Source organism: Bidens hawaiensis, unplaced genomic scaffold (genome assembly GCF_021521415.1).
Source record: "Bidens hawaiensis isolate Kalapana, Puna unplaced genomic scaffold, B.hawaiensis_p1.1 tig00005510_1, whole genome shotgun sequence".
Taxonomy (NCBI): domain Eukaryota; kingdom Viridiplantae; phylum Streptophyta; class Magnoliopsida; order Asterales; family Asteraceae; genus Bidens; species Bidens hawaiensis.
Genome location: NW_027491355.1, coordinates 226984 through 245300, shown reverse-complemented (window position 1 = coordinate 245300; position 18317 = coordinate 226984). Strand labels below are relative to the sequence as shown.

Here is an 18317-nt window from a genome sequence, read left to right as displayed (position 1 = left end):
CTATTCTTATTCTTCTCACAAAAATATTGTTTTTTACATTAACCCTACCCTATATGTGTGTGTGTATGTATATATGTGTGTATATATATATGATGAGTAGTTATTGCAATAATGAAAGGATGTTTGTAAGAATTTGCAGTGTGTGTTTACTTTGCTTACTTGTGTGTGATTGCAAGAGTCAAGTAAAGAGTATAATGTAAGAGTCAGGGTGGCAGACCCTTCTAATATATGAGCAATAATAGATTGGCCGGCTCTTTGATATCGGTGCAATAGGTTAGGGCGGAAAAATTATAGTATATGTGCAAGAGTTAGGGCGGCAACCCCTTATAATATATGAGCAAGAATGTATGAATAATTGTATGATTATGTAAGAATGTGTAGGAGTACATATATGTATATGTAAGAGTAAAAGAAAGTGTATGTAAGTAGTAAGAAAGTAACTACCGGTCAAAGGTAAGAATGATATCTCCGGATATGAATACGTATGATAAATGTGTAAGATTAACTTGTGACTTGTTAAACTAGAACTCACTCAGCGTAGCTGACTTTTAGTATGCACGCAAGTGAGTAGGATGTAATAGCTGGCTTGAGGTGGGACACATGGGATCGAAGAATAAAGACTGGCATCGGAAGAAGAAGTAGTTATGATATGTTTTTTATGTAAACTGAAAGAAAAAGTGTTAATTTATTTGAAAGAGTTTTTGATATATGTAACAAATGGTTGAAGTTTGTATTATTCCGCGAAAGTTTAAATGCACTCTGATATTTAGAACTTGTTTATGAGTAAATTCAACGCCCGATGTAGGGCACCGGGATCGGGGCCTTACAAGTTGGTATCAGAGCATAAGTTTGAGAGAATAAGCATCCTACATGTTTAGACTCGATCAAAGAATGGGACTTAAGAAAGAGAAAGAAAGAAGATGCAAGTTCAAGAATGTCATGTGTCACTCAAGCAAGCTTGGTAAGGTAAGAATATGTAAGAAGTTAGCTAATTGCTAGAGATAGGATATGTGATTATATAAATTGTTTCATTGATTGTCTAACTGTATAAAAGTAGAACCTAGCACAAGTAGAATCGCAAAGGGAAGTGTTTAGGACACGGAAAGTAACATGATTAGTTAATCACATATGACCACTGCCATTAATTGTTGCTTTACAATCCTTGTACTAAATAGTTCTTAGAGTGACGACATTTGTGTTTATTATAGAATTCGGATGGTTGGTGCAAAGAAAGCTATTGGTTAAGAAGGTTGTACGGGACGCCGTGGTAGGCCACATGTTAACCAGGTACCCTCTGAAGAACCGGTTACTGACACTAGAGATGAAAGGAGTGTAACTGAACAAGACGAAGGGTATCAACTTGACCCTAATGTTCAAGCTGTCATTGCCCACGTGGTGGCTACTGCAATGAAGAATCTACAACCAGACAAGCCTGAAGGAAGTCGTGTGAGAACTACTGAGCATACCGGAGAGAATTCTAAGACGAACGATGAGAGTGAGAATGGTGACCCGAGTGACACTATGTGAAGGTTGGTAAGAAGGAGGGCATGATAGGTGCAACTACATATCGTTCAAAGGTCGTGACCCACTAAAGCTGACTGGTATGGGGGTGCAATCGCTACTCTCCAATGGATAACCGCCATGGACAAGGTTATCCGAATTAGAGAGTGTCGTTCCGATCAAGCGGTGGGTTTTGCTACCCAGTCGTTTGGTGATGAGGCCATGTTCTGGTGGGAAACTGTGGAACAAATTTTCATAACTGTAATAGTAAATATAGATATAAAAAGTGATAAAACTACACTCAAATAAAATTAACATACAAAAAAGTTTTATAAAAAGCGTTAGTTATTAAGAGTTCCTTAAAGCTGTTAAATAATTTAAGAGTTTTGTAATGATACTAAAATGATATTCTTTATAAATATGGCATACATAAAAAATATAATATAAAAGTTAACAACAATCCTCAACTGATAATGACCCGTGCGTTGCATCGGGAGCGTTGAGACGCATTAGTTAATGTGTCGTAGCGTTGAGACGCATTAGTTAGTGTGTCGCAATGAGCACGTTGATATAGCATAAATTTAATAAAACATCTACTATAACTTCACATTTAATTTATTTTTGAATGGGGTAACCTCAACTAATAAACTAAGAATTGTTATTAGATATATTTTAATTTATCAAAAAAGAAAATTTGTTAAAATATTAATATTTTAGTGAATAAAGTTATGATTTTATAAAGATGTTATTTAAAAAATTAAAAGCATATAAATTTTAGGATAAATTTTTAAAATGAACCTACTTTAGAAAAAGAATTCATTTTTGTCCCTCGAACTTTAGAATTTCAAAAATATACCCGCATAACTCATCTTTAACCATGTGTTAGGAAGTCAAGCACGTGGCGTGTTAGACTTCCTAATACATGGTCAAATATGAGTTAGGCCTCAAAACACACGTGCAACGATGTGTTAGCATACAAACACATAGTCAAAACACGCTAGTGTTTTGTTTTTTTAACCAACGGGCCTTTGGGCAGGAGGGTTTTTCCCAGAAATGGAGATAACTTGGAGGGGCTTAAGGGATTCGTATGGCTGGGTTGGGCCAGCTGCGGTGGCCAGCCTTTTGTCGTTGAGTCACCATGTACGGAGTACCTAAGCATATTATGTTTGTTGGTCGTTAAAAAAAATAGTAATATAATATTAAAAAATACAAACAAAAGGCTAACATATCTTTGACTATGTGTTTGGATGTTAACATGTCGTTGACCATGTGTTTTGAGGCCTAACTTATCTTTGACCATGCAATAGGAAGTCTACTATATCTTTGACAATGTTTTAGTATAACACGTTGTTTAAAACCGATCATACTTTAAAAGTATGGCAACAAAGTGTTACAATTAGTCACTCAGGTTTAAAACGTATTCCAATTAAGTCAATCAACTTTTATATTTTATTCAATTAAAGGTTTTAACATGTTTTTTAGCATTTTTCTTTTTTGTTTCACATAGAAGATCTTTTTATCATTTTTTTGATGTTGACGTTGACTCGTTGAGTGATGATGTGGATTTTTTTTATGTTTAAATTTTAATATAATTAATTTTTTTTCAAATTTTTAAATTTAACTGCATATATTGCAAATTCTGACCCTCATATATTATCCTCAATTTCTTTTTTAACGCACAAAAAAATCGGTGAAATTTGATTTGATGATTTAGTGACCCAATTTAGAAAAAATTTACATGAGTGACCTTATTAAAATATTTTTAAAACTTGATTACTAGTTTATGACATTATAAAATGTCCGGAGTTAATAGATTCTAATAGTGTTACTGAAATAGAAGTTAACTCTAAAAAATAGGTGTAACACTATAAATACTATCCCGTATAACTAACTCTTGATGATCAAAATTTGCAAAAATTATTTGAATTTTAATTATATCAAAGATGGTCAAGCCACGCCCAAAGACATATCACTAAGGAAGTATTCAATAACCATATATTTAAACAACAAAAAGTTATAGAACAAAAACATGTAAGCAATGGTGAGCTTGGGGTAGATAGTCGACCTTTGAAAGTCTGGTCAAATTTTGATTTCATATACATCAAGACTTAGTCACACACATGCATCTAACTTTCTAACTCTCCCAATCTGCAGGTTTAATATCCGGGTTGGATTCAAACCACTCTGAGTAAAATATGATTTTTAACTTTGTTGATCAAATCTAACCCGTTTGAGAAAACCCATTTGTGCAGTGCACCTCTAGGTTTTGCGTGTCAATATTGTAACAAGTCCGTTTTAGGTACGCTACGCCTGTCTCGCCTCGTTTCCGCTATTAACTATAAAACTCCATATTTTTATTAAAAAATATATAAATCTCATTTACACGTAATAAATATAATAAGACCACCCACTATGGGGCTCCGTTGGGTGATGTGGCGGGCGCCGTTGGGCGCGGAACACCATGGGGGGGGCGCCGTTGGACCAGGGGCGCGGAAGATTTGGCCATTGCAATGGCTGGCGTGGTTAAGGAAATTTGGTGGGGCCCCTTTACTTTCCTCTCTCAACCTCTCTCACACACATACATATATATATATATGTGTGTGTATATATATATATATGGGCGTCAATAGACATTAAACAACAGCAGGACATTATTAGTTGGGGCTTCGAAGCCCTCGATGGTTACGTGGCGCTAACGTGGCCACATCTACAAAGAAAAAGACTGAGTTGAAACCCCTTACCATAACGGATGGTCTAACATGTTTATTTAAAATATGGTAGTTGCTATTTATGATTGGTGGCCACGTCATGCAAAGAAAAAGGCTGAGTTGGACGAGTGGGATAGATATGGAAGACAAAGTCCTAGGACCAATAACCGAACAATAATAATAATAATAATAATAGTTCTAGTCCAACGTAGGTTGTCATCCATCATGTTTCCACGTTCATTTGACTTCCCCCACTATAAATATTTCCCCTACATCAGCGACCATTTCAACATCTTCCAATCTTCGGTCCTAATACAACCAACCAACCAACCAAGGTATGTGTAGTTTATTTAGAAACTTATGAAATATATATGTGATGATAACTTCATATGATATATTATTGTAGAGAGAGAGAGAGAGATATGAGTGAACAGAAGCGTACTCCTCGTTTGAACGAAAGGATCCTGTCGTCCTTGTCCAGGAGATCTGTTGCTGCTCATCCATGGCATGATCTTGAGATTGGTACTTAAATCTCTTCATTCATCTTCATCTTTCATTATTAATTAGGAGTCAACTCATTTATACCTCTATTCTTGATTATTAACCCTTCCTTGTCTACACAGGACCTGGAGCTCCAGAAGTTGTCAATGTGGTATGTAAAATGTATTTATGCATCATTCTATTCAATAATTATAAATTCCCTTTGTTATATTAAATTGCAATCTGTATACAGGTTATTGAGATCACTAAAGGAAGCAAAGTGAAGTATGAACTCGACAAGAAAACCGGCCTCATTAAGGTACGAACGATTACCAGTTCTCTCTCTGATGCAATTATGCTTATACGTACGAACGCAGAATTAAATCCTGAGTATTAACGAGCAGGTTGACCGCATCTTATATTCATCTGTGGTCTACCCTCATAACTACGGGTTCATTCCTCGTACCCTGTGCGAAGATAATGACCCGATGGACGTTCTAGTCCTTATGCAGGTATTTATAAATGTTTTGATCTTACTTACAATTAAAAACATGTTAAATGACAAAAACATATCCTTAAAACTTGTAACTATTTTATGTGTTTCAGGAACCTGTTTTACCTGGATGTTTTCTTAGAGCCAGGGCCATTGGATTAATGCCTATGATTGATCAGGTTCTTCAGTCATCATGGTTGTTTTTATTGTTTTGTTAATTATGATCATTTTATTAAAATAAATACTATGTGTGTGAATTTAGGGAGAAAAAGATGACAAGATTATTGCTGTGTGTGCTGATGATCCGGAGTACCGTCACTACACTGATATAAGCCAGCTGCCACCTCATCGTCTGGCTGAGATTCGCCGGTTCTTTGAAGACTGTATCCTTTTTTATTTAATTTTGTTGTTGGTGTGAAAAAGTAAGTTTTCTTGACAAATGAAATCAGATAAGAAGAATGAGAACAAAGAGGTTGCAGTTGATGAGTTTCTGCCTTCAAATAACGCTCATGATGCCATTCAGTACTCGATGTAAGTTTTGAGTTTGATTATTTGGAAGATTTATATTTCTTTTCAAAATGTTGATTTTTGGGTGCCGTGGTACAGGGATCTTTATGCTGAGTACATCATGCAGACTTTGAGGAAATAGACTGTTCTTGTATGAACAGGTTAATCAGGGTGCCTATTGAGTTGAATATGAAAGACCAAGTTTATTGTTGTTTACTTTTGTTGTTGGTATTATTGTAATATTTTGGGGGATTTTCTATGGAGTAACTAAAGATTACTTATTAAGTCTTCAGATTGGCATAAAAAGTGGTTCAAATATGTGTTTAAAAGTTACGATTGTTTCTTCTGCATACATGTAAAACAGTTTGAACAGTCATTTTGAAAAAAACGAATAGGCCTCACTCTCACTCATGAGTCATAAAACGACGATTCATGAGTATGCTAACAAGCAAGCACGAACATGGTTTTTTTGGTGTTTGCCCTAACCACAAACGTACAATATTTTTTGTTTATCTACTGACGTAAAAAAATATATATAATATTTATTTCTTATGCATCTAATCATAGGGTATAAATATATTGTTAATAATTATACATTAATAATATATAATTAATTATACGAATACTACATCTAGTATTCATAAATGTAAATGAATGAAAAGCAGATTTATTAGTTGTTACTTAGTACAATATAAACACTTGTTCATGTTGTTTATAAACGATAAACGGACAATAACAGTTTGCTAAACAATCTATTGGTTTACAACCACCAAAAGAAAAACAAGCCAAATTATTAATATAAAGGTCACTAAAATATCTTTTTAACTTTTTATATTTCTTTACTAAATACATATTATCATCAATATATAATAATTCTACTAATAAATAATACATTAGGTTTAACATTTAACATAAAAACAATGGTTTCTGAAATCTACAAAACAAGCATTGTGAATACTCAAATGGTGCTAGATATAAGTTCAGCATTGCCTTATATTATTCTGTGAAAACATTAAAACATAAAACAATGTTTTTGAATCCTACAAAAATAAACAGCACAAACACCAGTGCAAACACAGCTGCAACAAAATCATTTTTAAACCAGGAACATGTCAATGTGCACGCCACAAGATCACCTTGTTTCTTTTCTTCTTTTGTGCACGTCATGATAAATGCTCTGAAGCTCATCCGCAGTTGCAGTATCATACGGACCTGCAACCGCCAAAGGTATAAGGTCGATGATATAGATTCATAACCACTAAGGGTCAAACGGTTGCATTCAGAAAACACTTATTGATAACTTTTGTATATCATACTTTATCCGCTAAAATTTAAACTAAAAACAAAATAAGAAAAACATTGATTTCGGGTCCAACGAGTACCAGAAAACTGTTGCCAGCTTATGCAGGGCTGTATCTGAAGAACGGATGGTCAAGAGCTTCTTGAGCAGTGAGACGATCTGAAGGATCAAACTTTAATAAACCGTGCAGCAGATCAATAAAAGACGATCTTGACCCTACAACTGACACACACTGTGATATCATATTCTACATTATAAAGAACACAGTCAGTTTATCTGTTTATAAATTTGTAATACTTATAAAAAGAAAGCCAGAAAAAGAGAACCTTGAGGCGATCTAGCTTCCTTACTGCTCTAATACTCTCTCTAGAGACCGCACCTTCAGGCCAGTTTAACCTTGATCTTCTGAAGTATTTTTCCGCACCCCGACTGTAGTAATAAATAATTTCAAAAAAAAAAAACAACCCATATAATAACAGTGTCTTGCAAAATTGGCTCTATAAAAAAAACATTTAATGATAATCTGAGACATAATTTCCATTTTGTTTTGTTTTACTTCTTACTTTGATTTTTCAAGAGAGAAGTATACATAATTTGTTAACAAAAAATACATATATTATATTAATGTTTATAGAACTAGGTAGTCATGTCAACGAACCAAACATACAATGAATTGTTCAGCGGTAAGTTCATACATATTTGTTTAGCTGTTTGGTAGCCTTTTAATGATTCCATTAAGAGGCTACCTCTGAATTGAATTGGTCAGAGGTAGGGGGTGTTTGGTTCACTTCAAAGACACCTCTTAATGGCTCATGGAGCCTCTTAATGGCTAAGTTTTTGAACTATGCTGAACCATCCAGAGTTACCCCTTGATCTGCCAAGCCTCTTTAACGTCACAGCACAAGATTGCCAAAGTGCCAAACAGCCCCTTAGTATACGTACAATCATGAACAAATTTTTTTGTTCATTTTAACAAAAGAACATGAACACACATCTCATTCGTTCATTTATGTTGTTCAGGTTTCGTTTGTGTAAGCTAAAACTTTTAAGCCCATTACAACTTAATCTACTTTTAACGAATTTTTAGGTCCAACTAATTTATGTACACGTTCACTTAAATTGCTGTTCGTGCAACGATGTTTTTCTTTTATGCTTAGTTATGTTTGTTCACGTATGTTTGTGAATTGTTATTTGCTCGTCTATAATATTGAGAAAACGAGCATAGACGAACATGAACAAGAAAATCATTCATTTAATTGTTTGTGCCCGATCATTTGTTCGGTTAAAGATAACAATTTGTTTACAGGTCAAAAAATAGTTCTCACTTGGCTCTACGAATCATATGCTCAGGTAAAGGTCCCAATACCCTCTCCATCATTGCCAAATGTTCTAAATTCTCATGAGTCTGAAACAAAGCTTCACCCTAAAAAATTAAAAAAACATTTTATAAATACCATATAAAATGTAGTATTTCAATTTAAACCACATTGCCTAAAACATAAAGTAAAGAATAAAGGCAAACCGAGCATAATTCAACAAGTATACAACCGACACTCCACATATCGCACGGGTAGCTCCATCCAAGCCCTGAAATAATTATAAACATAATGATAAGAAAATTGAAAAAGAATCCTAACAGTGTTTTGCACATGAAATGAGGAAAACTCAAATCTACTCCATATATTCACAGGTTTAAGAATATAAACTTATGGATTAAGGTTACAAACTACAAACATCAATCAAATAAACTCATATGACATGTCACCTAGAATAACTTCAGGTGCTCGGTAGTGTCTTGTAGAAACAATGGAGCTATGATTTTCATTATCATAAGCAGTACTGCCAAAATCAATCAACTTAATCTCACTTGATTTTGGCAGCCATCTATAACTAATTTCACCCTGTGAACTTCTCTGCAGCATTTGAAAAACTTATTTAAAACTTTAACCAATCTGGGTCCAACCTCAAAAGTCAAACGGTCAACTACCTTGTACCCAGGAAGCTTTAAATAATCAGAAGATACAAGAAGTATGTTTTCCGGCTTCAGATCAGTATGGATTAAGTGTAAACTATGCATATCTGCCAATTATAATAACATATAACAACAATATTACTCAAAAAGATTGTAATAATATCATTTTTAGGGTTATAATAAATCTACACACATGCTACAGACTCCAAAAGCTGACGTCCAATTTCCCGAACAAGATCCATAGGAAATGGTGAGTATTTATTTCTCTTTAGGAAATCAAATAAACTCGGTCCAAGCTTCTCAAAAACCTGATTTATATAGCAATTAGCCCAAATTTGTAACATAAGAGTAACTAAAAGCCTCATCAACAAACACAGAATAACAAAATAAGTGAACAAATTGAAACAGAGAATAAAAAAATAAGTGAACATATTGGGAATTAGAGGATAAGATAGTCATTGAAGCACTTACTATGCATATATGATTGCGATAATCAAACCAGTTCCTGATTTGCACACATCTGCACCAACAAAGGAACAAAATGTTTAGACAATAATAATAAAAATAATAACAATGTTAATAATTCTACATCACAAGTTTACTATACATAAACTACGAAATGAGACATACAGTGATCTGCCTTTAGTGTTCTTAACAAGTTGTTCAAGCACATCAACTTCAATCATTGCAGCATCGCGATACTTTCTTATGCTCCTGACTACTTTGATTGCTACATATTCACGGGTTTGGCGATCCCAACATTCCAAAACTCGACCAAATGTGCCTACAGCACTAGCAATTTGCTGATATCCACAAAAGAAGAGTGATAAAAATATAAAGTTTTGCAGACACCGGACACTTTACTGCTAACCTTCACCCATCTTGCTTAGTATTTTATCTGAGCAATACAATTACCAAAAAATCCAACCGTTAGTTTGTGTATATAAAAAAACAAGCACAACAGATTAATAAATCAAGTAAAATATTATTTGATTGTATTTTTAAGTGTATATTAGCCCCAATATTTATTATACTAGCACTTAAATACAATTTATTTTTGCTTTAGATTTCTTAATAGGAAGGCCTGTAAACGAACCGAACGTTCAGTTAAAAAGTCATAAACCGTTTGGCAGGAAGTTCGTTTACGTTCGTTATAATGAACATGGACACACGTCTCGTTCGTGAATGTTCATTTACGTTCGTTCATTTAAATTCATTTCTATTCGATCATTTACGTTTATTTATGTTTGTTTAAATCTGATAGTCTACATTCATTCGTTTACATTCATAACCCATTCGTTTACGCTGCTGAAAAAAATAAACAAAAACAAACCAGAACATGCTCATTTTCTTAAATAACAACCACAAACAGGAAAACACCGTTCATCTGCATGCTTGTGTTCGATCGTTTATTCACTTAAAGTAATAAAAAAACACAAACTTGCCATGTTCGGTCCGTTGAGTGAACGTATAAACCAAATACCGTACCAATTTATAGGTACAAAGCAACATTATATTAATTAGGTAAAATGCTAATCCCTAGTTGTTAGCTTTAAATTATTATGAATTTGAAACTTTTCATCCATGTAATAATAGTACATTAATACTAACATAATAATAAAAATAATAGTAATATTGAAAAGGCAAAGAAGAAACTGACATCTTGGAGTGAGATTCTCCCCCAGACTATAGGTATAATGTCCCTCTCGGTCATCTTCTCGTTTCGGAGGCGATACGCGCTGCCGTACTTGTGCCTCCTGCAAACAAAATCAATAAACCAAGCTAACAACAACATGAATCGATCATTAGTTGAATTCATAAACTAACCAACTATAACTAACCTCTGGTTGTTCGATTGGTGACGCAAGACGGCGTCGTTTGGTGTTGCGTTGCGGCTGCTTCTGTTCAATCATAATTTATGAGTTAGTTCTGAAGAATCAATTGGAACATTGGCCGACTGGTGGAAGAATGAATGTTCACTGCAATAACAAATAGTGCGAATTGGATTATTATTATTACTATAATGAGGATTATTTGGTTATCCGTAATTAATAGGTAATTTGTGAAGTAATAAGTTAGGGTTTGTAACGTAACGGAGGATGAATGAATGAATTAGGGCTTTTGGATGGACACAGAAGAAATTTGCACGTAGTAGTTGGATGACGTAAACTGCTCGGGTATGGCTTTGGGCCTGTCGGAAGCCAGCAGTGTTATTATTGGGCCATATGCACAACCCGATCAAACACTCTTGTTATACACTTATACATGTACTAGGTTAGGTAGGCCCGTAAAAGAACTGAACAAACACAAACAAGGGTATGCTCGTGTTCGCTCATTTAAATTTAAACGAATAGGAACATTTAATCATACAAATATCTGTGTTCATGTTCATTCATTTATAAAATGAACATGTTCGTGTTCGTCTATGTTCGTTCAGTTATAATCTATAAACAAACATAAGTGAACATAATTGAACAAAGAAAAATAAACATATGTGAACAAATACAAACAAACACAAATGAACATAAATAATCGAGCATAAATGAACACACGTTCACAAACATAAATGAATGAGCATAAAAAAACTTTCTACCGAATGGTGAACAGTTCGCTAAACATTCAGTTCGTTTACAAGCCTAAGGTTAAGGTTAAGTGTGAAAGTGATTATTTTAACTCGAGAGGATGATGGTATTTATAGAGTCGCTTAGGGACGTTTGGGCGGAATGTTTGAATCCAGAGGTTCCAATTTGAGGTAAGTTGTAATCCCTATTACGGACTTTATCATACTTATGTATGGCATCATTTCCTTTTTGGTGCAATATGGTCCCTATAATTTTTCTTCTAATTCTTCTAGTTAATTTGTATCTTCTATTTAAGACGCTATGATACATACTTTGGTTGTGACTAATAAAATTTGCTCGCGCGTTGCTGCGGGGGCACAACGGGTATTTGATCGGGCTTGATTAGACACAGGGGCCATGTAAATGAACAAAAATTTAATATAATTGAATAAGAAACAAAATAATATTAATTGGATTTTGATCTAACGAGTTATATATGACCCAGGCATAACTCTATGATGTTTTAAAAGAGTTGGATCGGGTGTTGCAACTGATGTTAGATTCAATTTGGTTGTGTAGTATCTGCCAACACATTCTTGAGCACAACGGGTATTTGGCCGGGCTTTAATAAACTCATACATGGACCGTGTAAATGAACAAATTATTTTATATATTTGAATAAGAAACAAAACTATATTGATTGGATTTTGATCTAATGAGTTAACTTTGAATAAGGCTTATCTCTATGACATCTTAAAACATATGAGTTGGATCGAGTAAGCCAGTGCTTTGCGACGAGTATTTAAAACATCTTAATACACATTTTGTAAGTAGAACATATATGTAACATGTCGGTTAGATGCAAGGCTTTACCCGTGCATCCACTAAGGTTTTACTATTCTTTACAAAGCAAAAGCATCTTATATTTTGTTTTCTTTACAAATAAAATTTGTTCAGTTGGCTGCAAAATCTAAGTGTGTACATTTGTTTAGTTGTAGCCTCATCATTTATGAATTATGTTATCTAGGTCACAAAAACCTAGCCTCACCCGGTCCGCTTTATTGTAAATAAAAAGCATAACGTAAAATAAAAAAAATGAAATTAAAAAACAAACTAATTATTTAGAATACACTATGTGTTATGACGAGGACAGAACTACATAGATACGATGTGGCAACATATTGCGAGATGGTGCGGCCCGTAACCGAAGACAAATGAAACTTATACAAGCAATTTTTTGGGTTACACCGTCACAATTTGGTGTGTTTGAAAAGATAGAAATGACAAGACATTTAACAAGATGAGCTCGAATCAAATTGTGGAAAACATGAAGATAGAAAGTTTTCTTTGAGTGGTTTCATTATTCACAAAGACATTTAACAAGATGAGCTCGAATCAAATTGTGGAAAACATGAAGATAGAAAGTTTTCTTTGAGTGGTTTCATTATTCACAGCGTCTGAAGGGTAGTTGCTTATCTTTATTATAATGTAATATAGATATGAATACATACGTTATGTATCTTCTGTTTGTATCTTTTTGTGCATTTGGTTTAGAACAAAAGTCTGGATTATCCCCTAGTTTATGAAACATCTCTTTTCCACTTAACCTTGCAAGTGTTGCGGGCTTTGAGTAGAATGAGAATTGTCCTCATTCGGTGTCAAACACATGTTAGAACAAAGAACCACCAGATAGCTAATGCTAGTATAAAGTGTTTTACATCTTCGAAAAGCAGAAATTGGGTGAATGGCTAACACATGTTAAACTCCCATTGCAGGTGTTGATATCGCTAGAGGCAAGTATCTGTTCATCCACTACATCAAATTGTTCAACCACGTCGCTACAAAGGTTGTGGTTATTTAAAATCCTACACACGTATCACGTATGTTACTTTTGATTTTTGCAAATGGTTTCAGAATGAGAGGTTTTCAAATGTTTTAAACTTTTGCATATTTCCATCGCTTTATAATTTTGAAACCGAAAATACAAATGGGTTTAATACCCCATCTTTTATTTTTTAATCTTAATTAAGGCGAAAAACAAGGAGTTAATAAAAACTGGATGCTTTCTCTGATTTTTTCTATTTTCTTACTTCGCAAACATCTTTCTCTTAGAAATCATTGATGACTTTCCTTATGATTGCCAAGGAGTGACGACGGCAAGTTAATACGCTTAATTCAATTTTGGAATCATTTATTACGATAACCAAATATATTTCTTTTTCTATTTCTTTTTAAATTAATTTAATTCAAAATTATTATTCAAGTATTTATGGAAGATGCACACGTAACTAGAGTGATAATAATGAAAATTGTAATCTTTTGTTATTTTGAGTGTGATTTCATTAAGCCCACAATAGATCATTTTCAAATACATGTCGATATGTGTTTGCTAGATGATGGCATTTCTATTGGATTATTTTAAGTTGATATATATTTTCATAGATCAGGACTGAGGAGTTAAATTCACAGTCTTTCTTAGTTGGCCCACAAATATAGATAAGTGGTTAGCAAATTAAGATGAAAAGCGGTATCTTTTAATAAAATATAACATAATTACAACATCATGACTATTCTATAATAATATTATTATGGCATCACCAAATAAACAAATAATTATTGGTTATTTTAGTGTTATTAAATTAACTTGTCAATCGAGGAAATAACGTTAGATATTAAACGAGTTAGGTGACGCGGGAGCACGAGCTCAATTTAATTCTAAATGTTATTTGAATTTATTATGTGGCTATGCTTGGGATTATGTATAATGATAAGTGGGCTTATGTGAGATAGGGGATATGGAAATCGATTTTTTATAAGTCGATGGTTTCATTCCCTGGGATTCTATGTTTTTAATCGCATAGATAGAACAGAAGAGACGGTTACTTTCTCTTGTTCTTCATCACATTCATAGGATCATCAAAATCCAATTCTATCTACAGAAACCTCTGTCTTATCCGATAAATCATTGTGTGTAACCCGCAAATATGTTTATCTGAAAGTGATTCACGATTCAGAGATTAATCCAGACAATTGTTTAAGAAACCAAGGTTAAATCTAGATTGCAAGTTTGCATCATTGATTGAATTCATTATCCAGGTACATAAATATACAACAAAGATAAACCTACTAGGATTTGATTTTATATAATGTGCAATTCGGTTATGGTAGTATGGTATGTGGTTCAACCAAACTTATGGTAAAAACTCTAATTTTGCATGTAGTGATTTTGAATTAGGATATGTATGTGAAAGTCATCGAATTAAAGGGATTGCATATATATTATTAAACAAACAACAAATTTACTTATGTATCGTGATATTAATCAAACAAATTGACTTTTGTTTTTATTTGAGAATTGAAAGACATCAAGTTTATATTTTAAATGATAGGACTTATCATAATTTTCATTATACTTGTTCACTGTTTGAAAATTTGAAGATAGCAAATTATTATATGGGATGTGCATCGAATTGGATTTTTGGTAAAGGATACGAATTTTTAAATCAAGATATTGCCTTGTTTGCATTCAATGCATAAGCATGAAGGTATTGGTCTTATGTATTTTTTTCATGAAAGTACTTGAACAAAACAACATTTATAACAAATTTGCCTTATGATGTGGTGATATAATTATACATCTTCGGATATTAAATTAAATTTTATTATTTTAAAAATAAAATTCACATGAAATGATGGATACCGTGTAAAAGTTAAATTTGATAAGGCATAAATGATGAAGTTTGAAATGCTTTTGTGATGTAAAATCTGGCAGGTGTATTCATCATAATTAATATTAATATTATCTTTTCTCAATTTCTGTTTAACTCTTTCTGAAAAGAAATGAGGTAAACCGTCTATAAATTTAGACTTCCAATGAGTACTATTACTCTCTGGTAATTCCATTACCCTGCATAAAAATGTATCTTTATACCATCTAAATGATGTAAGGGTTTTACATTTTAGATTTTGCAAAAGAGTTCTAATATTTTCAGAATTATCAGACCATCTGCCTGTAAAATGTTCCATTATATTGATAGCAAGAGTATACACACTATTCTCTTGACTGATATCATTTTCTTCTTTTACAGAAGAGTAAATTTGTTCTCTGTCTTGGAGGGTTAAATAATTATCCCACCATCCTTTTAATTGACCAGTAAATCCTGCTACTATCATTTTAGCAATAGATTTATCTGTATTTCCATTTGCTTTACATATCGTAGAATACATCATCATTCGATGTATAGTATTAGCTATTTGGGTGTCAGTTTGACCATCTATGTTCCATTCATAGATGTTCTTCCCACTATAAGAATTATTTACTATGTACTCCTGTTCTTCTATTAAGACATCTTGAGGAGTTGGTCTATCATAATAATATTTATTCATGCTAGGTTTATTAGCATATTTATTCTGTAACTTAGCAATTTCTAAGTTTATTTGTTCTTTATAATTTTCTTTATTTGTAGATTTAGAAAATTCTTTTGAAAGAGTATTTATATTTAAACCTTTCATTTTTTCTGAAATAAATTCTAATTTAGTATCTAATAATTTAGATATTTCAGAATTAGATTTTAATTTAAAATCTCTTATTTCAGGAGGGGGTTGAATAGCTGGAACTGCTATAACTTCTCCTGTTTCAAAAACATTTTTATTTTTTACTAAAGAGGTTATTTCCTCAATTTTTTCTTGGATAGAACCTAATTGTTCTCCTAATATAATTAAACATAAATTTGTATAATTTATATGTTTAAATAATTTATTTAGGTGGAAAATTGTTACTGGTAAAGTATCACCTTCCAGTAATTTTTGAAAAGCTTGGTAATACATTGTTACCTTTTCTTTTTCAATTTTAAAACCTGTTTGGGGAGGGAAAATAGATTTTATTTTCTTTTCTCCTAAATCATATTCTCTGTAAATAGTAGAAATTATACTATTCACATACTTATTAAAGAACCATGGAACAAAATAAATAATACAATTTTGTTCTTCTAATTCTTTATAAAATTCATCTCGAAAATATAGTAATTGTTTTATTTCAAAATTTTTTGAGTACCATTTTCTAAATACCTCCCATTTAGGATCTTGGAATTCAGAATTTATTTTATCTCTTACCAGGGAACCTGGTCTAAAATCAATTTTTTCTATATTATTCATGATATAGAGAAATCCATTTCTGACTCGGTTAATTCCGGGTCCTGTTGAGGTCTATTAATTCCTCTAACTATATTATCAGAATTAATTCTTAACTCATTAATTCTATTGTTATTTTCAGGATATTTTTCTCTTATTTGAGAAGTTGAAGCTCTAGAAGGACTTCTAACAGTATATCCTAAAGGAGATATATGAAAATTTGATGAAGATAAAGACCTAGTTATTCTAGGTGTAACCTTTTCAAATTGTATTTGAACATTTCCTTCAGTTGTTTGTAAAATTTCTAAAGGATTGTTATCAATATAAGATGGAGATGGAGTATTTTCTTTTAATACCCAATTATCAGGAAAATTTATTTCTTCCCATCTAATTTTTCTTCTAGTGGTAATATTTGACTTACCAAAATTAGTTTCTATAACTATTGTTTCATTTAATGGTTTATCAACCATTTTGCATCTAGGATTCAAAGTATATAATGGTTTGTAATAAATTCTATAACAAACACATATAACTTCTGATCCTGGAGCATAATTGTAACCATTAGTTTTAACATTTAATGTTAAAGCATCTGTGATATTCACATCAGTTAAAGATAATTGTAAATTTGGATAAACATTAAAATAGACTGGACCATGTGCCAGACTAGATTGAACAATACCTATTAAACATGGGTGGTTTTAAACCATTACAGATAAGTTATAAGAATGATGGATACCGTGTAAAAGTTAAATTTGATAAGGCATAAATGATGAAGTTTGAAATGCTTTTGTGATGTATATTATTAGAATAAGTTATATTAGAACTAGTTGTATTATGTTTCAATAAATTGAATATATGTTATATTATAACTAAAATTATGTTTTATACTAGGGATGAAATCCCCATTTTGTCTATTATTCTACCTCATATCAAAATTCCCAAATTGTCCATTAAAACACTTGCGTTCCCTTCCTTAAATCCCTGACATCCGACGGTTTCTTTAACCAACAATCAAGCAACAACTGTCTTTTTTAACGGCGGATCCGACAGTAAATTTTCACAAAAGTGAGCTGGCGCTCCTGTTGAGAGCGTGTCTACGTCGGAACCGACGGTATTCTTTTTTCCGGCAAATAAGTTTTGATATGCCATGTTTTCCGGCGGCCTTGGTTTTGGTATCTACCTGCATGCTTTCTTTGATATAATCCGGCAAATATCGGTGACAAATTGACAATGCTGTTTGCCTGCGTCCCGACTTATTTCTAACATACCCGCATCTATTGAAGCTCCGGCCATAAAGTAGGTCAACTGCCGCTTGCGATCTTCAGTGGAGAGAAAAGGGAAGCATGAGAGTGTTGTTCAAGCTTGTCTTGATATTCCTTTGTTTTTGCTTTTTAAGAGTTTAAAGATATGAGTTGTCTTGTATAGAGAGAGAGAGAGAGAGAGAAAAGAAGGAGATGAGAGCAGACAAAAAAGGAATGATAGGGTAAGACTATCATTTTAGGCAGGTTGTGCCATTGTATTGTTAAAGTGTAAGACAAATTATGAGATTATTCACACGTGTCATGTTTTTTTAATGGTTTAAAAAAGTTTGTCTGACTTATTAATAAGACCATCTGTAATGGCACGTTTTCGAAGGCGTTTTGAGGTATAACGCCGGGGGCACCCC

General features: G+C 32.8%; 2 protein-coding genes across 2 annotated transcripts; one reads left to right on the top strand and one right to left on the bottom strand.

Annotated features, from left to right (window-relative positions):
- The first annotated feature begins 4624 nt into the window (after positions 1–4624).
- On the top strand, positions 4625–5838 carry LOC143630019 (soluble inorganic pyrophosphatase PPA1). Its single transcript, XM_077099135.1, has 8 exons — positions 4625–4730; positions 4832–4860; positions 4942–5007; positions 5093–5200; positions 5295–5360; positions 5444–5564; positions 5631–5712; positions 5788–5838. Exons 1-8 carry the CDS (start codon positions 4631–4633, stop codon positions 5828–5830), a joined length of 615 nt encoding a protein of 204 aa, XP_076955250.1. The 5' UTR covers positions 4625–4630; the 3' UTR covers positions 5831–5838.
- Positions 5839–6651: 813 nt separating this feature from the next.
- Positions 6652–10911, bottom strand: LOC143630032 (serine/threonine-protein kinase AFC3-like). The gene is made up of 13 exons (XM_077099143.1): positions 10802–10911; positions 10621–10717; positions 9832–9858; positions 9591–9744; positions 9432–9480; positions 9154–9268; positions 8976–9067; positions 8754–8901; positions 8511–8575; positions 8314–8411; positions 7315–7417; positions 7071–7235; positions 6652–6900 (listed from the first exon to the last, which is right to left on the bottom strand). The coding sequence occupies exons 1-12, from the start codon at positions 10871–10873 to the stop codon at positions 7089–7091; spliced, it is 1167 nt and encodes a 388-aa protein (XP_076955258.1). The 5' UTR covers positions 10874–10911; the 3' UTR covers positions 6652–6900; positions 7071–7088.
- Positions 10912–18317: the final 7406 nt, after the last annotated feature.

What these genes read in the sequence shown, in the direction of transcription:
- LOC143630032 (XM_077099143.1), bottom strand. Translation starts at nt 10,873, where the DNA reads ATGATTGAACAGAAGCAGCCGCAACGCAACACCAAACGACGCCGTCTT. An exon ending in TACTTGTTGAATTATGCTCG is followed by an intron (nt 8,412 to 8,510) that starts GTTTGCCTTTAT and finishes TTAATTTTTTAG; the next exon opens with GGTGAAGCTTTGTTTCAGAC. An exon ending in GGAAGCTAGATCGCCTCAAG is followed by an intron (nt 7,236 to 7,314) that starts GTTCTCTTTTTC and finishes TTTATAATGTAG; the next exon opens with AATATGATATCACAGTGTGT.
- LOC143630019 (XM_077099135.1), top strand. Translation starts at nt 4,631, where the DNA reads ATGAGTGAACAGAAGCGTACTCCTCGTTTGAACGAAAGGATCCTGTCG. An exon ending in AGAAAACCGGCCTCATTAAG is followed by an intron (nt 5,008 to 5,092) that starts GTACGAACGATT and finishes ATTAACGAGCAG; the next exon opens with GTTGACCGCATCTTATATTC. An exon ending in TCGCCGGTTCTTTGAAGACT is followed by an intron (nt 5,565 to 5,630) that starts GTATCCTTTTTT and finishes AAATGAAATCAG; the next exon opens with ATAAGAAGAATGAGAACAAA.